Below are 20,724 nucleotides of genomic sequence, written 5' to 3' on the forward strand. Positions count from 1 at the left end.
TCAGGATTCCCTCCAACAACTTGCCCACCACCAATGTCAATCTCACCGGTTTATTGATCCTTAGTTTTTCCTTATCACCTTTCTTAAATAGTGGCACCACGTTAGCCGACCTCCAGTCTTCCGGCCCCTCACTGTGACTATCAATGATACAAATATCTCAGCAAGAGGCCCAGCAACCACTTCCCTAGCTTCCCACAGAGTTCGAGGGTACATCTTCATCTTCTTCCTGTCAGTGACAGAGAAGGTAACATCACGGAGGAGAGCAGCCAGAGCGGGACTCTTGGAGAGGCAATGGCTTGGCCAGGCATTGAAGCCAGGGTCTCTTGGTTGGTGTAGGCCCAGAGCAGAGACTCCCGATTATCAGCAAGGTGGCAGCAGCAGCGGAGCCGGGTGTCCTGGTTGCAGGGCAAGTGTGGGTCCAGAATTGCACTTGGCATCAGTAGCTGTCATTGAGGTGGGCCCAGTGGTGAAGAGATGGCGTTTGAAGAGAGGTGACTCCACCATTGGTGGGTCTTACGCTAGCATCATTGGTCAGCCAACTCATGGCTCATGTGGAGGCAGTGGAACAAAGATGGACTTTCACCTTGACCTTTTTATTCTTAAAATATTCAAATGGCAGTGGATGGGTACAACAGTTGAACCTTTTCACTGAATTTACTCTGTTGTTCATCGTAGAGTTCAAGTCACAATAAATCATCATAAATCACTTAGTCACAAAAAGGTAAACTGTTTAACACATACATTGTGGGTGGACACAAAATTATAGACAGAATGAACAAAATCAGAAGATCAAGTTACTTATTGGTCACAATTTTTTTGATTTTTGAAATGGTGATACACTGTTTCCTGTAGAGTGATAGTCATTCTTTGATTCGCTGGTTGGTCAGGTGCACTTTGATTTTTTCTTGTATCAGTCCTTTTGTTCAAACCCTCTTGATTTTTTTTGTATTTTCTCACATGGAGAGTGAGGATCTGGATGTTTCTACCATCTGCTGTTCTTGTCAATACTTTACAGCTTGATCAGAGGTCTGTTGTCAGACAGATTATCTTTAATTTATAAGATTCTTGATGCCACTTAGTTTTGAAATCTCATTGTGGAGGCAGTGGAACAAAGATGAACTTTCACCTTGACCGTTTTGTTCTTTTTATTCTTAAAATATTCAAGTGGCAGTTGATTGTGGCAACAGTCAAACGTTTTCACTGTATTTACTCTGTTGTTCATTGCAGAGTTCAAGTGATAATAAATCATCACTTAGTTTTGAATTCTCCCTTTTACAGCTTCCAAAAACTAACACATCGCATTGTATAACTCAACAGCATGCAATGCCGTTCCTGGTAATCAGCTACGGCAGGTCATCTCATTTTCCTTCTTTTGTTTTGGACCATATCTGAAATGTATATGATCTTTTATGAAAAAAATTCTAAGTAATAGGACTCAAATGATTAGTGCACAACCGACAGTAGGTGGTAGCCAAGGACATGAAAGAGACTGAAGTTAGGAATAGAGAGCGATATACTGTGGGTGTGGAGACTTCAGGTTAGAGATATGCAATGTTAAGGCAATAGCAAGATTACTAATTCTGGATAGTGTAATTAATTATCTCAGAGTTTTCTTTGAAAATAATATTACTTTGAACCACAACTCTCTTCTTAAGGCAATATCTTTTTCAAGGTAATGTTTCTGATGCTGAGGCTGCTGATCATTTTAACAAACCAAACATGTTGGGATTCTGCTTAAATATACAAAAATGTTGGGAATACCAGTCAGTCAATGTTTCTATAGAGAGTGAAAATGTTAATATTTCAGGCTAATCAGAGGTTGATGTCTTTTCTCTTAACAGATCTGCTGTATATTTCCAATGTTTTATATTCTTATTTCAGATTTATTATAATGATAGGGAAGTATTGTTGCAACTGTACAAGGAATTAGTGAGATGGTATCTGAAGTATTACATACAGTTTTGGTCTCTTACACGAGATGTAATTGCATTGGAGGCAATTTAGAGAAGGTTCACGAGATTAATTCCAGAGATGAAAGGCTTGCTTTATAAACAGAGATTGAACTTCAGGCATATGCTCAATAGAGTTTTGGAAAATGAGAAGAAATCTGATTGTGGTGTTTAAGATGCTAAAGGAGATTTACAAAGTAAACATAAGGTGAATTTTTCTCCGTGTGGGGCAATCGAGTATGAGAGGTCATAGACTTTTAAAAGACATTTAGATAAGTACATGAATAAGAAATGTTTGGAGGAATATGAGCCAAGTGCAAGCAGATGGGACTACTTTGGTTTGGGAGAATGGTCAACATGGACTGGTTGGACCGAAGGGTCTATTTTCATGCTGTATGACTCCATGACTCTTCAGCTTTAAGCTAAGAGATGGCAGATTTAAAACAGACGAAGAGGTATTACTTCTCTGAAAGGATCATGAATTTGTGGAATTCACTATCGCAGAGTATGGTGGACCTGAGAACACTGTATAAATTTAAAGGAGGACATAGACACATTTGTAAATAGTAAAGTGTTTAAGGGTTACAAGCAGAAAAGTGGAGGTAAGAGTGAGATTAGCCATGATTCTATCAAATCATAGGACTTGAGGGGCTGAAATGCGTACTCCTGCTTGTAGTTCTACATTCTTGCAGTCTTTAACTTTTTATTCTCGTTGAATAAGATGTAAGCATGTAGCTCCTGTTAAAGGGATTACAACTTCGCGATTTTTGAGAAGATTTGTAGCTCAGGTTGATGACAAGTTTGTAAGTTAGCTCGCTGAGCTGGAAGGGATTACAACTGTTAAAATTCAAGAGGGTGTGCCTCATTCAAACTGCTGCTTGACAATAACATCTTCAAAATATTATTGAATTAGTGGAAATTCAAACCAAAGTTGCATTTTCAGTCAGATAATTCCTGCTCCTGTGAAACAGCATAGTTGTATAATTGTAACCTGTTGCAAATGTAAACTGACAAAACCTGATGCAATAAAGAAACAAATGGAAATCCTCTAATTTCAAGTGGGGTCATTAACAGTTATCTTAAAGAACGTCTGGCTGAGTTGAACCAATTTTATTAAATGAAGAGTTAAATAAGGGAAATAATATACAGTTTTCAGTGATCTTGGAGACTTGTAGTAACCTGGTCAGACATTCCTGATGAAGAGTTTATGCTCGAAACATCGGCTCTCCTGCTCCTCTGATGCTGTCTGACCGGCTGTGCTTTTTCAGCACCACACTTTTTAACTTTGACCTCCAGCATCTGCAGTTGTCACTTTCTCCTAGGCCATATTTAAAGTGATAACAATCTAAGAAATTGGAGCAGGAATATATAATTTGTCCATTTAAGCTGCCTCCACCATTTTCTAAAATCGTAGCTGATTTTCAATTCCAACTCCAGCTTCCTGGACTTATCCCCATCTTCCTTGTTCCATGCTGTAAACATGCTGCCATAATGAGCCTGACAACTAACCTGTTTATTATTATCTGTGGTATTAATTCATCCGTTTTGTTGTGAGCGCTTTGTTCTTTCATAGGTCTTTAGCCTTAGCCTGCTCAATTGCCCTATTGTTCTTTGTAAAGCTGTCTTTCTCTTCCTATTCCATTATTACACTCATTATTTTCATCCAAATTGCAATTCAGTTCTATACCCTTGACATGGCTCTAACTGCTCTTGAATTTACATTCAGCTGAATCTGCCCTGTTCTCTCAAAACCCTTTGGCCTGTATTGCTCCCACTATGCTCTCATGCCCTCACAATGGCTGCTGTGCCATTGGGCCTTTGGCCCATATCTAATGGGTTCTCACGCCTCTATTGTCCCTTCAATGTCTCAGCGTCTGCTGCTCTTACTGTGCCCTTCTCTACGGCTCCTTTGAGATCTATGTAGGTACAAAAACAATTGCATTTGATTACTAAAAGGTAAAATTCATATTTTGCCACTTTACCAAACATTGTGAGCAATTTTAAAATAAAGTCCAGTCATTACACCTTTACTAAACCACAAATACTCCACACCTTGCAGTTTTCTGCTTAGTTAACAGTTTTGTTTTGATATTTGCTGAAGAAGGGCTTATGCCCGAAACATCGATTCTCCTGTTCCTTGGATGCTGCCTGACCTGCGCTTTTCCAGCAACACATTTTCAGCTCACATGCTGTTGTAAGCATATTTGAATCTTTAATGATTTTCAGCTCTTTGAATGACTTATTACATCAGCGGTCATGCTTTTTTTAAAAAATTGAACTATTTACCTCAGCTGCAATGCTTTTTCCCCCCAAGCCTCTAGTTAACAACCTGATATTGTGTGATGGTATTGGACACCTAATAATGAGTCAGCTGTTTGTGGTATAAAGGTAAAAGTATGAAAAAAGTGAGCACTGATTTGCTCACACCTGTTTTGGGATATTGAATAAGTCAAGATACGAGCTTTTTTGTTTGATATGCTTTTACATTATTTTTAAAAGACACTCCTCTTTCCCCCATATGTCATTTCTAAAAGCTATATTTCTCTTAAGTTGTTTAGTGACCCACTTAAGATCAAGTTTTGTTAAATCTTGACTTGCTGGATTTTGGAATGTGTTTATCATGCATGCTTCACATCATATGTTTCAGAATGCAGCTGGCTAAGTGTTGGCTGGGTAATTTCATACTTCAACAATTCCTGATAAAGTGAGTCAACCGTCTGGTCTTACAGCAAATACCAAAACAAAACTGTTAACTAAGCAGAAAACTGGAAGGTGTGGAGTATTTGTGGTTTAGTAAAGGTGTAATGACTGGACTTTATTTTAAAATTGCTCACAATGTTTGGTAAAGTGGCAAAATATGAATTTTACCTTTTAGTAAATGTGAATTCTCAGATTATCTGAAGTCTAGAAGAATGAAAGGTGGTCCCACTGAAGCTCCATGGGGTTAATGCAATATGTTTCACCTGGCTGGAAGGTGGGGAGGGGTGGTGGTAGAGTTCTAGAAGTGAAAGACAGAATCAGAATAAAGGAAAAATTAGTGTTGAGTTAAGAAGAAATATCTTCATTCAAAAATGGTAAATCTCTGAAATTCTCTACCCCAGAGAACTATGGAGGCTCATTCAATGAGTATGTTCAAGAGAAAGATTTATAGATATTAATGATATTGAGGATATGGGAATGATGTAGGAAAATGGTGTTCAGGTAGAAAATCAGCTAAGATGGATGGCACAGTGGCTCAATGATTGGCATTGCTGCATCACAGCACCAAGGACACAGATTTGACAACAGCCTTGGGTAATAGTTTTTTTTTCTGGAGTTTGCATGTTCTCCCCATATCTGTGTGGGTTTCTTCCAGGTGCTCAGTTTCCTTCCACAGTCTAAAGATGTCCAGGTTATGTGGATTGGCCATACTAAATTGTCCTATAGTGTCCAGGTAGGTGTAGCTAGGTGGATTAGCCATGGTAAATGTGGAGTTATAGGGCTGCGGTGGGCGAGTCTTGATGGGGTGCTCTTTGGAGGGTATTTAAACTCAATGAGCTGAATGGCCTCTTTCTGCACTATAGGGATTCTGTGGGTTAGTTGAATAATGGAGAAGGCTTGAAGGCCTGAACAGCTTATTTCCTATTTCTTAATCTGCAATGTACCTTTTCAGATTTTGACCCTCCATTTGATGAGATGATCGTTCAAGCTGTTAACTATTGCTGCTAATTAGAGGAAGTAATTACTACTTTTAAAGAATGTTTATGACGTTTTGATGACGTAAACTTTCATTTGGTAATCCTCCGTTTTAACAGAGCTGCACAAACTTGCATAAAATGAACCACAAATACTCTCTTTAAAATATTTGATTTGTACATGTTATGCAAGCGCTTTGAACATACACTGCAGTTCTCACCTTACGTTTTAAACTGAGGACAGCGTGTGGTTACAACATTGATCCATTCAGTGCAAATATAAATATCAACATACTCTAGTGAGCAGCTGCACTGGGCTGGCTTGTAGAAATATAGGCTGATTGTGGCAAAGAGGGGAAAAAGATGGATAGAAATTTATTAACCTGCTTGCTGCGTGACTCAATCTCACACACAACTACAGCATTTTCCCTTTACAAAAGTCGCTTCATGCAAACAAGCCCTTCAAATACTCTGGGCTTGATTGACAGTAGAACCAACCAAACAGATGTGTCCACCCAGGCGTTGACTCTTCATGAGCAAAGTGCTGGGCGAGGCCAGGCAGCCGTGTTTGAAAGTCTGGGGAAGGTGGACAAACAAGTGGAATCAAACAGCGCACAGTTACAGAGTGATTACAACCACCAGCGGGGTCGCGAAAACAATAACATAAACATGGCTTATGTGAAGACAGTGACAGCCGGGGAATGTTTTAGCAATCAGTCTAATTCTACATTGGCTCTGCCACCCGCCGACAAGCTCAGCACATTGGCCCGAATGGACAGTGAGAAGAGAGTGGGCAGCCAGGTGCGCATGATGATGGAGAATAAGCGAAATCAGCAAAGGTCTGTTAAAAAAGGTATGGGACACCCAGCTTTCCTCCCCCTCACTTTGACAAAACATGTTTTCTGTAGAAGTTGAAGACATAGTTCAGAATTACTGCGTTATCACAATCTTACATCTTATAATTATGGTAGCGATTATCTTGAATATTTCGTTGTTCGGTTCATGGTGTTGAGTTGATTTTAATACCATTGATTCAATGCATTTGCATCATATACTCATTACCATATTAATATCTCACGTAAATGTACTTAGCAACAATGATATTACAGCGTTTTCACACGTAAATACGTCCTTTGTTCCAGATCAGAAAACATCTTTTATCATTACAATTTGCCTTTGATATATGTTTCATTAATTAAATGTTGGCATACTGAGAATTACAGTACCTCTGTGGAGGTTTCTTTGAGCTGAATATTTTTGGAGCCATGATTTCCTCAGTTCAAAACACACAGTTGAGTGAAAATGTCACACCTTTTTGAATCTTATCATATTTTAATAAAATTGGGTTAAGTGGGTCTTATATGAAAACAACGATAATACTGCATAATTGTTTAGGTCCTTACATTGAGTTAGCCGAAAGAAAGTGCAGTGCAATTATTAAATCAGCATCTGATACTTTAATTATGCTACAATTCTGATCTGGGGAAAGATGCTAGAATTGACGACTGACAAGTGGTTGGAGATGCTTTAACTGATCAAACCCTCAATGTAAAATGGCAGCTTGAGTTTTTGTTAAATTGCCTTATAATGTTTTTCCTCTATTTCTGCCTGATTAGAATTGGCAAATGGTCAGTGGAACATGAACCAAAGAGAGATCTTTGATTTTGGAAATTCATTTCGAAGTATGACCATCAAGAATCAAGGAACGCAAAGGCGCAAGGTAATTCTAAAAACAAACCTCTTCGATTTGTGATAGACAGCAAATCAACTTTCATAGTCTTTAAGGAGATGTAGAATATTCTATGGCTCAGTTATTAGCACTGCTACCTCACAGCACCAGGGACCGAGATTCAATTCCAGCCTCGGGTGACTGTCTATATGGAATTTGTACATTTTCCCTGTGTCTGCGTGGGTTTCATCCGGGTGCTCTGGTTTACTCCCACAGTCCAAAGATGTACACGTTAGTTGAATTGACCATGCTAAATTGCCCATAGTGTTCAGAGATGTGTAGGTTAGATGCATTAGTCAGGGTAAATATATTAGTTGGGGAATGGGTCTGGGTGGGTTATTCTTCAGATGGTCAGTGTAGGCTTGTTGGGCCAAAGGGCCTGTTTCCACATTGTAGGGATTTTAATAAACTCACTTAGCAGGTTTTGCAATATAGTCTAATGCAGCCCTTATATGTTTTTCAGATAAGGAGATAACACATCTAAAAGACCCTCTAATTTCTAATAATTTTGCTAAAAAAATTATTAAGAATGGAAATAAGATATAATTATTCTTGACAACAGATTTTCATTCACTATGACAAAATTTGATCTGGAATCTAATTCCAATATCATCCAGATTAACAATGCAAATTATTAGTTAGAACAGTGTAAAATGCAGAACTATTGAGACAGACATGAAAATTTCTGGAAAACAATGTACGCATTTATGATTTAATGAGGTGTGGCACACTTCCCTGTGCCAAAAAGGTAATGATGGACCTACTCAAGCAACAGCAAGTCTTGTGATGGTGCTGGGAAAGTAATTCAAAACTTCCCAGTAACTTGTCAAACATTAGTGTTCTTTGCAGACAAAGGTAGCAACCAGTTTGCACAAAGCAAGGTTTCTCAAATGACCATGAGATGAGTAATTGGCAAATTTGTCAGTAAGGTTAGTGGGAGCAATGCTGACCAGTAAACAGAGACATTTTCCCAGCCTGCTCCAATGTTACAGTGGAATACCTAATATCCAGCAGAGAAAAAAGCAATTGGAGAAATGGTTTACCAATTTTTATTTTAGAAAGATAGAAACTTTGACAAAACTTCAACAGTCCTGCAATGTGTTAAAATTAGTTAATTATGCATAAGAGTTTAGGAAGGAGGGCTGAACCCCACAAACTCCTGACTCTAATATGACAATATTACCAACTGAGTGGTGTCCAACATTTGATCCCAGAATTTTCTCACCGGATTCTTTTGCGACTGTTATAACTTTGGAGTACAACAGAAACCTCATTCACAAACTTATCTTGTCTAATCTCCCTTTTTTTCACTCATTACCTCCCCACTTTGGGCAATGTCAATCATATAAATCCCTCCAACTCTTCCTGTTTTCATTTAGGATATCCCTTAATGGCCTTGACCAAGTTTTCAAATACTCTTTCTATTACCTTTTTCACCACTCATTTAAGCACATCAGAAATTTAGCTTGATGATAAAATGATGTAATGTAAATATGTCATGCTCAGAAATCAGTGGAATTATTGAAAAAAATCTTTCCATATTATTTTATTGAAAATATTTAACTTTATCTTTATCACAAAAAATAATTTTGAATGAATATATCTGTAATGCGACTAACCTGAGTTGATTGAATTGTGCAGCACTGCCAAGAACAGAAGATTAGCATTAATTATATAAAGTCAACAGCTAATCTAAAATGTCTGAAACAATCATGATGTTATTTTGTTTTTGGTTTTGATGTGGAAGGAATATTATTCAGGGCATAGAGATATTTCCCAGCAACAACTCCTCCAACAGAGCAGTGGAATTTTTTTGTCTCCATTAGCCTAGGGAATAGACAAACTGAAGATTATTTTTTTGCAACTTCACAGCTTTTCACAAAGCTGAAAACATTGAAAATCCTGCAGTGGTGAACCGATGTGTCTAACTGTGTGTGCGATACAATGATTTCACAATGCAAATCAAAAGCTGAATAGAATCCTTTGACTAACCTTTTTAAAAGTCATCTTGACCTTGGAATTAAATGGACTACCAACCCAAACCAGTGGAAAAAAATGTTTACTATTTTCAAATATTTGATTTATACTACTTACAAATATATAACAATCTGTTGCTGGCACTTCTGCTTCCATCACCTGAAGTCTGTTGCCTTAACTGGAGCTGTAAGCCATTTTTTCCCCATTTGAACAAAAAGGCACACATATTAATATTGCAATTTGACAATAATGTTTACAATTAAGATTGCTACAATAAATTTCGTATTGCAACGAGAACACCACACATGTCGTAACCCACAATTACCAAGATTTAGTAAGTTGTTATGCAACTTGACCAACCACTTCAGAATGGCTATTTTTAATGAAATATTACTTTGTTTTATTGTTTGAATGATACTAGTCGAATAATAAACCTGTGCTACTTAGTTGTTGCAGAAAACTAGTTATCAATGCTGTTTTAGAAAAACATGTTAAATCATATGTGCCAAAATTTGGAAAATATATCTCGATATGAAGGAAAATTTTAAGGAATATTTATTGAGGCTATTAAAACTGTAATTGAAAACTTATACTATGGTCTTTGTGATCCTTAATTTATTTTTTCAGCCAATACCATGTTTTAAATTATAATCTCACTCATATCTTTAGGATTTTGAAGATGATTAGCTTTTTTTTTGTTCATTGATTTCAGTTATTGATGTTTAAAAAATTTTCATTATCCAGAATCATTGATTCAGTTAAAGTAAATATAACTTAGCTGTTTTAAGTGTTTAGATATCGATCTGATAATGAATGGGAACAAAAGAACAGCAGCTACACTTTTTTTTTTGTTTCAACACCAAGTACCTAATATTTCCCATGTTTGGAAATGGTGCAATTTACATACTGTAACTCAAAAGTTACTGTACGAGTAACTAATTTGTTAGATTCAAATGGGTGACGAAATGTTTAATGTCTGGATTATGGCTATAAATTATAGAACATGGAACATTACAGCGCAGTACAGGCCCTTCGGCTGTCGATGTTGCGCCACACTGTGAAACCAATCTGAAGCCTATCTAACCAATAATACTCCATTTTCATCTATATGTCTATCCAATGACCAATGAAATGCCCTTAAAGTTGGCGAGTTTACGACTGCTATTGGCAGGCTGTTCCATGCCCCAACTACTCTGAATAAAGAAACTACCTCTGACATCTGTCCAATATCTATCACACCTCAATTTAAACCCCTCGTTTTAGCCTTCACCGTCAAGGAAAAAGGCTCTCACTGTCCACCCTATCTAACTCTCTGATTACCTTATATGTCTCAATCAAGTCGCCTCTCAACCTTCGTCTCTCTAACGAAAACAGCCTCAAGACCCTCAGCCTTTCCTCGTAAGTCCTTCCTTTCATACCAGGCAACAGCCTAGTAAATCTCCTCTGAACTCTTTCCAAAACTTCCACATCCTTCCTATAATGCGGCAACCAGAATGGTACGCAATACAAGTGCGGCCGCACCAAAGTTTTGTACAGCTGCAGCATGACCACATGGTTCCGAAACTCAATCACTCTACTAATAAAAGGTCGCACACCGCATGCCTTCTTAACAACCCTATCAACCTGGGTGGCAATTTTCAGGGACGTTGACATCGATATCTCTCTGTTCATCTGCACCACCAAGAATCTTACTATTAACCCTGTACTCTGCATTCCTGTTACTCCTTCCAAAGTGAATCACCTTACACTTTTCCATATTAAACTCCCATTTGCCATCTCTCAGCCTAGCTTTGCAGTTAGCTAGGTCCCTCTGTAGCCTACAACATCCTTAGGCACTATCCACAACTCTACTAACCTTAATATCATCTGCAAATTTACTAACACATCCTTTATAAAAATGACAAACAGCAGTGGCCCCAAAACAGATCCTTGCGTTACACCACTAGTAACTGAACTCCAGGATGCACATTTCCCATCAAGCACCATCCTCTGTCTTCTTTCAGCTATCTAATTTCTGATCCAAACTGCTAAATTACTCCCAATCCCATGCTTCCATGTTTTGTGCAATAGCCTACCATGGGGGACCTTATCAAATGCCTTATTGAAATCCACATACACCAGATCAACCACTTTACCCTCATCCATGTGTTTGGTCAGCTCAAAGAACTCAATGAGGTTTGTGAGGCATGACCGACCCTTCCCAAAACAATGTTAACTATCCCTAATCAACTTATTCCTTTCTAGATGATTGTAAATCCTATTTCTTATAATCTTTTCCAACACTTTATCCACGACTGAACTAAGCCTCACTGGGATCCGAAAGCTAGTGCGTCAAAAATAAATCTGTTTGACTATGACCTGGTATTGTATGATTTTTAACATTGTACACTCCAGTCCAACACCAGCACCTCCAAATCTTGATCTATAATTAAGTGTTGCCTCTAATCCCTTTCTTGAGCAAAGGAACAACATTTGCTATCTTCCACTCTTCTGGCACTAGTCCTATAGACAATGACGACACAAGATCAAAGCCAAAGACTCTAAAATATCCTCCCTGGCTTCCAAGAGAATCTTAGGATAACACACATCTGGCCCAGGGGACTTGTCTATTTTCACACTTTCCAGATTTGCTAACACCTCCTCCTTGTAAAGCTCAATCCCATCTAGTCTCATAGCCTGTATCTCAGTATTGTCCTCAAAAACATTGTCTTTTTCCAGTGTGAATACTGATGAAAAATATTTATTTAATGCTTCTCCTGTCTCCACACACAACTTCCCACTACTATCCTTGATTGGCTCTAATCTTACTCTTGTCATTCTTTTATTCCTGGTATACCTTTAGAAAGCCTTTTATCTTATGATGTAAGGTAAAAGTCATTTGGGGTCAGAGTAATCTCTTTCACCCAATTTGTTTGCTTAGATTTCCTATTCCACATATCTATCCCTGCAAAGTTGCCTAGCATTTTTACCTGATTTCTGGTTGCCAATGGAAATTGCAGGAAGGGGCCAGAGCCAATAACTTTTCAGAAGAGTTAATGAAGAATTTCTATGTGATCTCTCAACTCACCGCCTTCAGAATCTTTCAAAATCACCACCAATGCTTCTGCTAAATAAAGAAATTCAAAGGCACTGATTATGTTGTTCACCCTGGATCTGTAACTTTTCTCTGCTGTCAAATCAAATTTGTACAACCTCAGAAGGATGACATTACAAAGCACTAACTTAATATTAGACAAATTACTACAACTAACAGAATAGACCTGTACAAAGCAAAGCATTTGTTTTTTAAAAAAAGTTTTCCATTGATAAGAATAGACCAGCACTTTGCAAAAATATTTCACATTGTGACCCAATTTTAAGCTTGAAAATGTCTTGCAAGCTGTCTAACTGAGTCCAGAATGGTGGTAAATAGATCTAAGAAAGCACTGAGGAAGAAAAAATCTGTCAAGAGTAGATGGGAGTTGGGTGGGTGCAGGCAGAGCTTTTTAGCAGCTATTTCTGTCTTGGAGCTTGGGGCACCGCATAGTGTTTCAGCCTCAGGTTTTGGGAGCGTCAGAGTAGACTGTTTTGAGAATTTGTTCATGGAACAAAATACAATTCAAAATTTGGACTAAACTTGTATCTGATAGTTTCAAAGAACATTTCTGCATGGAAATTCCCTGTAAATTGTGACTTGTACAACTTTATGTACATTTGTAAGGTTAGTTAATCACAGAATTCACTGTTCAAAACATTGTTTGATTTCCATTTTGAAAAATGCTTCTAACCCACAATGGATTGATGATCAGTTTTTCTTTAAATTATGCATAAAGTAAAAATTAACGATCCTAAAATATGGTGATATTTAAAACTGTAACTGTATTGTGTATAACAGGTCGTTCTGGTATAATGCATGTTTTGTTAACATGAACTTGCTGTAAGGCAATTGCTGAATTGGGGACACTGTTTCTAAAGTGTGAACTTTTAAAGCATGTGTTGGCTGTAATGCAATTAAATTGCCAACACTTTAAGCGCTATTTCTTAAGCAGGATTTTTCTCTAATGCGGGGTTGCACAAGAGCGCAACCATCGCGTTAGAGAAGAACTACCTACATTTGTAATTAAAAATAGTTGCAATTGAAAAAGCTATGTATTCATTATGTTTGAATATTGTCCAGCGCAATTATAGAGTTAGAGAGATGTACAACATGGAAATAGACCCTCTGGTCCAACTCGTCCATGCCAACCAGATATCCCAACCCAATCTAATTCCACCCGCCAACACCCAGCCCATATCCCTCCAAACCCGTCCAATTCATATGCCCATCCAGATACCTTTTAAACGTTGCAATCGTACTAGCCTCCACCACTTCCTCTGGCAGCTCATTCCACACATGTACTACTCTGAAAAAGTTACCCCTCAGGTCTCTTTTATATCTTTGTTCTCTCACCCTAAGCCTATGCCCTCTAGTTCTGGGCTCCCCCAGTCCAGGGAAGAGACTTTGTTCCTATCCATGCCTCTCATGATTTGTAAACCTCTATAAAGTCACCCCTCAGCCTCCAGCGCTGCAGGGAAAACAGCCCTAGCCTATTCAACCTCTTCCCTATTGCTCAAATTCTCCAAACATGGCAACATCCTTGTAAATCTTTTCTGAACCCTTTCAGGTTTCGCAACATCCTTCCGATAGGAAGCAGACCAGAATTGCATGTACTATTCCAAAAATGGCCTAACCAATGTCCTGTACAGCCGCAACATGACCTCCCAACCCCTGTACTCAATACTCTGACCAATAAAGGAAAGCTTACCAAATGCCGCCTTCACTATCCTGTCTACATGTGACTCCACTTTCAAGGAGCAATGAACCTGCACTCCAAGGTTTCTCTGTTCAGCAACACTCCCTTGGACCTCACCGTTCAGTGTATAAATCCTGCTAAGATTTGCTTTCCCAAAGTGCATTTATCTAAATTAAACTCCATCTGCCACTTCTCAGCCCATTGGCCCATCTGATCAAAATCCCATTGTAATCTGAAGTAACCTTCTTCGCTGTCCACTACACCACCAATTTTGGTGTCATCTACAAACTTACTTACTTATTTACAAACTTACTAACTTAGTTACTAAACCTCTTATGCACACATCCAAATCATTTCTATAAGTGACGAAAAGTAGTGGACCCAGCACCGATCCTTGTGGCACTCCACTGGTCACAGGCCTCCAGTCTGAAAAACAACCCTCCACCACCACCCTCTGTCTTCTACCTTTGAGCCAGTTCTGTATCCAAATGGCTAGTTCTCCCTCTATTCCATGAAATTAAACCTTGCTAACCAGTCTCCCATGGGGATCCTTGTCGAACGCCTTACTGAAGTCTATATGGATCACGTCCACCATTCTGCCCTCATCTATTCTCTTTGTTACTTCTTCAAAAAACTTAATCAAATTTGTGAGACATGATTTTCCACGCACAAAGCCATGTTGACTATCCCTAATCAGTTCTTGCCTTTCCAAATACATGTACATCCTGTCCCTCAGGATTCCCTCCAACAACTTGCCCACCACCGTCAGGCTCACTGTTCTATAGTACCCTGGCTTGTCCTTACCACCCTTCTTAAACAGTGGCACCACGTTAGCCAGCCTCCAGTTGTTCGGCACCTCTATCGCTTAACATTTTTATAAATGAACTATAACTTGATCTTAACAAAGTTAAAAATCAAAGGTTATAGTCCAACAGGTTTAATTGGAAGCACACTAGCTTTCGGAGCGCCGCTCCTTCATCAGGTGGTTGTCATCAGGTGATGAAGGAGCGTCGCTCCGAAAGTTGGTGTGCTTCCAATTAAACTTGTTGGACTATAACCTGGTGTTGTGTGATTTTTAACTTTGTGTACCCCAGTTCAACACAGGCATCTCCAAATCTTGATCTTAACAAGTTTTCTTGTTAGAGCCCTTAACTGTGTGCGTGTGTGCGTGCGTGTGTGTGTATGGTTAACTCTGTGGGAAACATGGCAACCATTTTTCTCACCGTAAGTCCAAAGTAGAAATGAAATCTATGCATAGTTGTTTGACAGCAGTTTTGCAAGAATAGAACCTCTCTCTGCCCTTTGATTAGTACCTGGCAGTAAGTATCAGGTGTGTTATTTGACTCTGGTTGCATTAAGTGGAACCAGGTCATTCTCATATCTAACAACCCTCATATCTATGCATTTCCAGCAGAAACTATTGAATGCAGATGAGACATAACACTTCTGGCCTTTTTTAAAAATGTCTTTTAATTGTCTTAATGAAAGAAGATATTTCCAGCTTTGTTGGTGGGGGAAAAAAGAAACTTCACTGTGTTATTTTTCCTGTTTTGGGGCAGAATAAACCTCATCTAGTCCCCAGTGACTCTCAGCCATACCATACTTATGAATAGTAGCATTTTGACCAAAATCAGTACTTAAGAGTTGTGTGTTTTAACAAGTTCCATTATTCATACTATTCAGCCAGAAATTTCCAGCCAATGTACCTACTGCTTGAATTGCATAATTGGAAAATCTCCTTTTTTAAATGTTACAGTCATGATGCAACATTGCATTTAGGAAAAAAAATAAGTCTGGTTATGAATAATTAATTTCATGTTAATATGTCAATATCTTATTTCCCTGTTAAATTATTAACACACATTAGAAGGCTATTAGAATATTAGAAGGAACGGGAAGTAAAAGAACATGAATATGCTTGCCTGTTTTGATTGTGTTTTGATGAGCTTTCAACTATTTTCTGTTACTTGTCTGGATTAAGCCTGTTATTGTACACATAATAGGACATGGGCTGCTTTCTGTAATATTGGCAATTAATGCCTCAAATGTAGATGAAAGCAGTTTTGCTACTGATTGACATGTTTGATTTTGCAGATTTGATATTCTCAAACCTGTGAGACAAAAGGGTGTTCTTTTTAATTGTGCCACACCTGTTCCCCACCCAGTTTTTGGGTGTAACACTAAAAATGTGACCGGGGCTTCTATTGTTAAGAAACTAGTTTTGCAACAAGATGTCTGAGTACAATTGCTTGTTTCTTGCCTTAAATTTTAAACCACTACTCTTGCCTGAAGATAAAAGGAGTTTGCAGCTTTTCAAACGACTTTTTCGTAGAATCATAGTACATGGTATTCAGTATAGAAGGAAGCAATTTAGCTCAATAAGTCTTAACATTTTCAAAGAGCAGTGCAGTTTTTCCCACTTCCCCACTTTCCCCAGATTCCTGTGGATCTTTCTCCTCTGAATATATAATCAGCTCCTTTTTGAAAATTGTCACACTTCTAGAATTTGTTTTCTGATTCTCTAATCAACCACTGAAAGTATAAGTGGTTACTGAAAATTGTACGTGCAAGCATAATTAGGTTTTATGCTGATTTTTGGTAGAACACTTGGGGAAATTCCTGATGCTTACTCATAATATTCTAAATCAGTTCGGTCAAAGTCAAAAAAGTAATACTGTCACTTTTATTTGCCCCGTATTGCACACAAAATCAGAGCAGGTGTAGGCTGTTCAACCTCTCAAGCCTGCTCTGCCAGTCAGTTAGATCATGTCTGATCATCCACCTCAACATCATACCTCTCCTCTCTTCCCATAAACCCTGTCGTATTTGCTTTCCAGAAATCTATCAGGTTCCTAAATATATTCAGTGACATCACCTCCACAGTCTTCATCGGTAAAGAATTCCAGATGTTCACTGTCTTTTGAGTGAAGAAATTTCACCGTATCTCCATTGAAAATGGACCACCATTTATCCTGAGACCATGACTCCAACCAAGGGAAACATCATCCCTGCATCCAGTTTCTCCAGCTCTGGCAGAGTAGTGAACCTTTCAATGAGATCCCCTCTGATTTAGCTAAACTCTTGTAAATATAACACAGTCGACTCAACCTTTCCTCATATGGCAAACCTGCCATCCCAGGTATCAGTCTGATGAGCCTTCACTGCACTCCCTCTATGACAAGTATATATTTCCTTTGATAAGGAGAGCAAATCCATACTGAATCCTCCAGGTGTTATTGCATCAAGGCCCCATACAGCTGCAGTAAGGCTTCCCTTGCTGCTGTATTTATTTGTTCTTGAAGTGAAGGTCAACAAATTATTTGTCTTCCCAGCTGCTTGCAGAAACTGATGCTTGTTTTCATTCACCAGTAAATAAGGACATCCCAGATTCCTTTTTACATCAGTCTTTCCCAGTCTATCACCGTAAAATGTAGAAAGAAAAGTAAGCCATTCAGTGAGATCGTGGCTGATCTAACAATCCTCAACTCCACTTTCCTGTCATTTCCCAATAACCCTTGCTTCTTGCACTGAATAAAAATCCTGGCCTTTAATGCAGCCAGTGATGCAGCCTTTACGGCTCTTTATTTTAGTTTAGTTTAGTTTATATTATTTTATTTCCACAAATTTACTACCCTCTGAGAGAAGAAATTCCTCCTTATCTCTGTATGAATCATCAACCTGTTACTCTGAGATTGTGCCGCGGTCCCAAATTCTACCAAAAATGGAAGCAAATTCTCTGTATCTACCCTGCAAAGTCCACATGACGCTGTGTTTCAGTGAGATCCCTGTCATTCTTTTGAACTCTTATCAGTATAAGTTGAATGTATCATTTAAGTATCACTCTGCCATTCTGTTTTTCCTCCTAAAGTGGATAACATACTGCACCTACCATTTATTTGCCCACTCATTCAACTTGCCTAAATCACTCTGAAACCTTTTGATATCCTTCGTACCATTCATTTTCCCACTGTATTTTGTGTTGTCAGCAAAGTGGAAGTATACCTTTGATTCTCTTCTCCAAATCATTGATATATACTGTGAATAGCTGGGGCCAAATTGCTGATCCAGTACCCCACTTGTTACCACCTTGCATTCTAAGAATGACCCATTTATTCCTACTTTGATTCCTGTCTGCTAACCAATTCTCAATCCATGTATATTACCACTAATCCCCTGTGCTTTGATTTTGCACAATAACCTATTTTGTGGGACTTAATCCAAATACATCCACCAGTTCTTCCTCATCTATGCTACTAGTTATATCCTTAAAAAAAAACTGCAGTTAGTTTATCAAACATAATTTCCCTTTCTTAAATCCATGCTAACCTTTTATAATCCTGTTAGGATTTTTAAAGTCTCCTGTTACCACATCCTTTATAATAGGCTCCAACATTTTTCCTGTTACTGATATTAAGCCAACTGGTCTGTAACTCCAAGTTTTGCCCTCCCTCGTTTTTAAAGTGTCTACAGATTTTTGAAAGATGACAGCAAATCCATCCATTATTGTGTGGCCATTTCCTTTAGTATTCTGGAATGTAGATTACCAGGCACTTGGAGTTGATCATCTTTCAGTCCCAGTAATTTCTCCAGAACTTTTTTTTTAACTAATGTTATTTGTCTTCGATTCTTCCTTCCCATAAAATTCCTTGTTTGCTTAGAACTTCTAGGAAATGTTTGCATTTCTTCTGCGAAGACAGAACAAAACTGTTTGTCATTTTTCTATTCTTGTTATTATTTCTATTTTAGTATCATTGACTATTTTTCCCATATAATTAAACTCTTATAATTATTTCCCTTATAATTAAATCCTTACTGGATTCTGAACTGCTCTCAGTCCTCAAGTTTGCAACCTTTTTGAACAACATTATATGACTCTTCTTTTGATCTAATACTCTTGCTAATTTATTTTGTTAACTGTAGTTGGGTCTCTTTTTTTTTCCTGTTGTCTTTTTGCCTGAAAAGAATGTATCACTGTTGCATGTATTCTTTTCTTAAATATTAACCATTGCCTTTTCACTGACTTGTCTTTTATTGAAGGTTTCTAGTCTATTGCAGCTGACTCACCTCTGGTACGTAGTTTTCCTTAGTTTAGTTCGAGGATCCTTGTTTTTGATTGGACTACTTCACTTTCTGTACCAATGGTTAATTCTATCAGTTATGGTCCTTTTTGTTTTCCTGAAGGACCTCTTGCCACAAAAATAATTAATGAATACTTTTTCATTGCACAAAACTGAATCTGTGAAAGTCTGCACTCAGTTCCTCAACATACTAGTCTATCTTGTACACACTCCAGGAATTCATCTGTAACACTATTAATACAATGTAGCTGATTTGCAATCACCCATCATTGCTGTAGTACTCTTGTTGAATACATCACTGATCCCCTGTTTAATGCTACCTCACCACTATGGCTTGGAGATGTACAGACAAGTTCCAGTAATGTTTCCTTCCCATTGTTGCTTTGTGGCTCAACCCAGACTGATTCCACATCCAGATTTTCCTGTGCCAATATCCTTTCTCATTAGGGCAAAGATTTCATCTTTCACTAATGATGCCACCCCACCCCAATTTCTCTTTTGTTTGTCCTTCCTGAAGATTGAATGCATCCTTGATGTTCACATTTCCCAGCTTTGATGATGCTGTCACCAATTCTCTGTAATCACAAACATATTGTGTCTTGTACAACTATTTGTACTGTTAGTTTGTCGATCCTGTTGCAAATGTTCATTTCTTCAGATGTAATATCTTTAGGCTTGTCTTTTTGGTGTTTCTTTTTACCCTTTTTGTTGAATTTCAGCATTATTTGTATTGAATTGTGGAGTGAGCTTGATGGTAATGTTAACTGTAAGCTACATGGCTGTGCTGCTGCTCCAAGGTCAGTGCACGCAGATCAGTATACCAACGTCGTTCCAAGCATTGGCTTATGATTTTTGAAGACACTGCTACATATGGACCTTGGAAATCTATGCAGAAGAAAAATGAGTTGAATATAAGATAGTTTGTAGGTCAAATGACCTTCTCTTACTCTGATGTGCACTCTTATATAAGTGTTTTGGGATGACCCAAACCAAATTTAAGCTAATTTTGAAGAAATAAATTACTGTTTTCATTTTTCTTCTGATTCAGAACTATAGCTATATTCTTCTATTAACAAAAGTCTGGATGCTTTTTAAAATAAAACTGGTTTGCTACTTCAGTGGACTAGTTGAAATTAAATATCCAGTTAGGGCAGTAGGCAATGGATTAAGGAGGTAAAAACAATGACTGCAGATGCTGGAAACCAGATTCTGGATTAGTGTGTTGGAAAAGCACAGCAGTTCAGGCAGTATCCAAGGAACAGTAAAATCGACGTTTTGGGCAAAAGCCCTTTACCAGGAATATAGGCAGAGTGCCTGAAGGTTGGAGAGATAAATGAGAGGAGGGTGGGTGGGGAGAAAGTAGCATAGAGTACAATAGGTGAGTGGGGGAGGGGATGAAGGTGATAGGTCAGGGTGGAGTGGATAGGTGGAAAAGAAGATAGGCAGGTAGGACAAGTCATGGGGACAGTGCTGAGCTGGAAGTTTGGGACTGGGGTGAGGTGGGGGAAGGGGAAATGAGGAAACTGTTGAAGTCCACATTAATGC

General features: G+C 38.3%; 1 protein-coding gene across 1 annotated transcript in view; it reads left to right on the plus strand.

Moving 5' to 3' along the window:
* The first annotated feature begins 5,654 nt into the window (after positions 1-5,654).
* LOC122563231 (plakophilin-1-like) overlaps positions 5,655-20,724 on the plus strand; it is a 61,009-nt gene continuing 45,939 nt past the window's right edge. Inside the window, exons 1-2 of the mRNA XM_043716830.1 lie at positions 5,655-6,476; positions 7,240-7,343. Coding sequence (XP_043572765.1) covers positions 5,987-6,476; positions 7,240-7,343 — 594 coding nt within the window. The 5' untranslated portion in view covers positions 5,655-5,986. The remainder of the gene's footprint in view (positions 6,477-7,239; positions 7,344-20,724) is intronic.

Source organism: Chiloscyllium plagiosum, chromosome 26 (genome assembly GCF_004010195.1).
Source record: "Chiloscyllium plagiosum isolate BGI_BamShark_2017 chromosome 26, ASM401019v2, whole genome shotgun sequence".
NCBI classification, from domain to species: Eukaryota; Metazoa; Chordata; class Chondrichthyes; order Orectolobiformes; family Hemiscylliidae; genus Chiloscyllium; species Chiloscyllium plagiosum.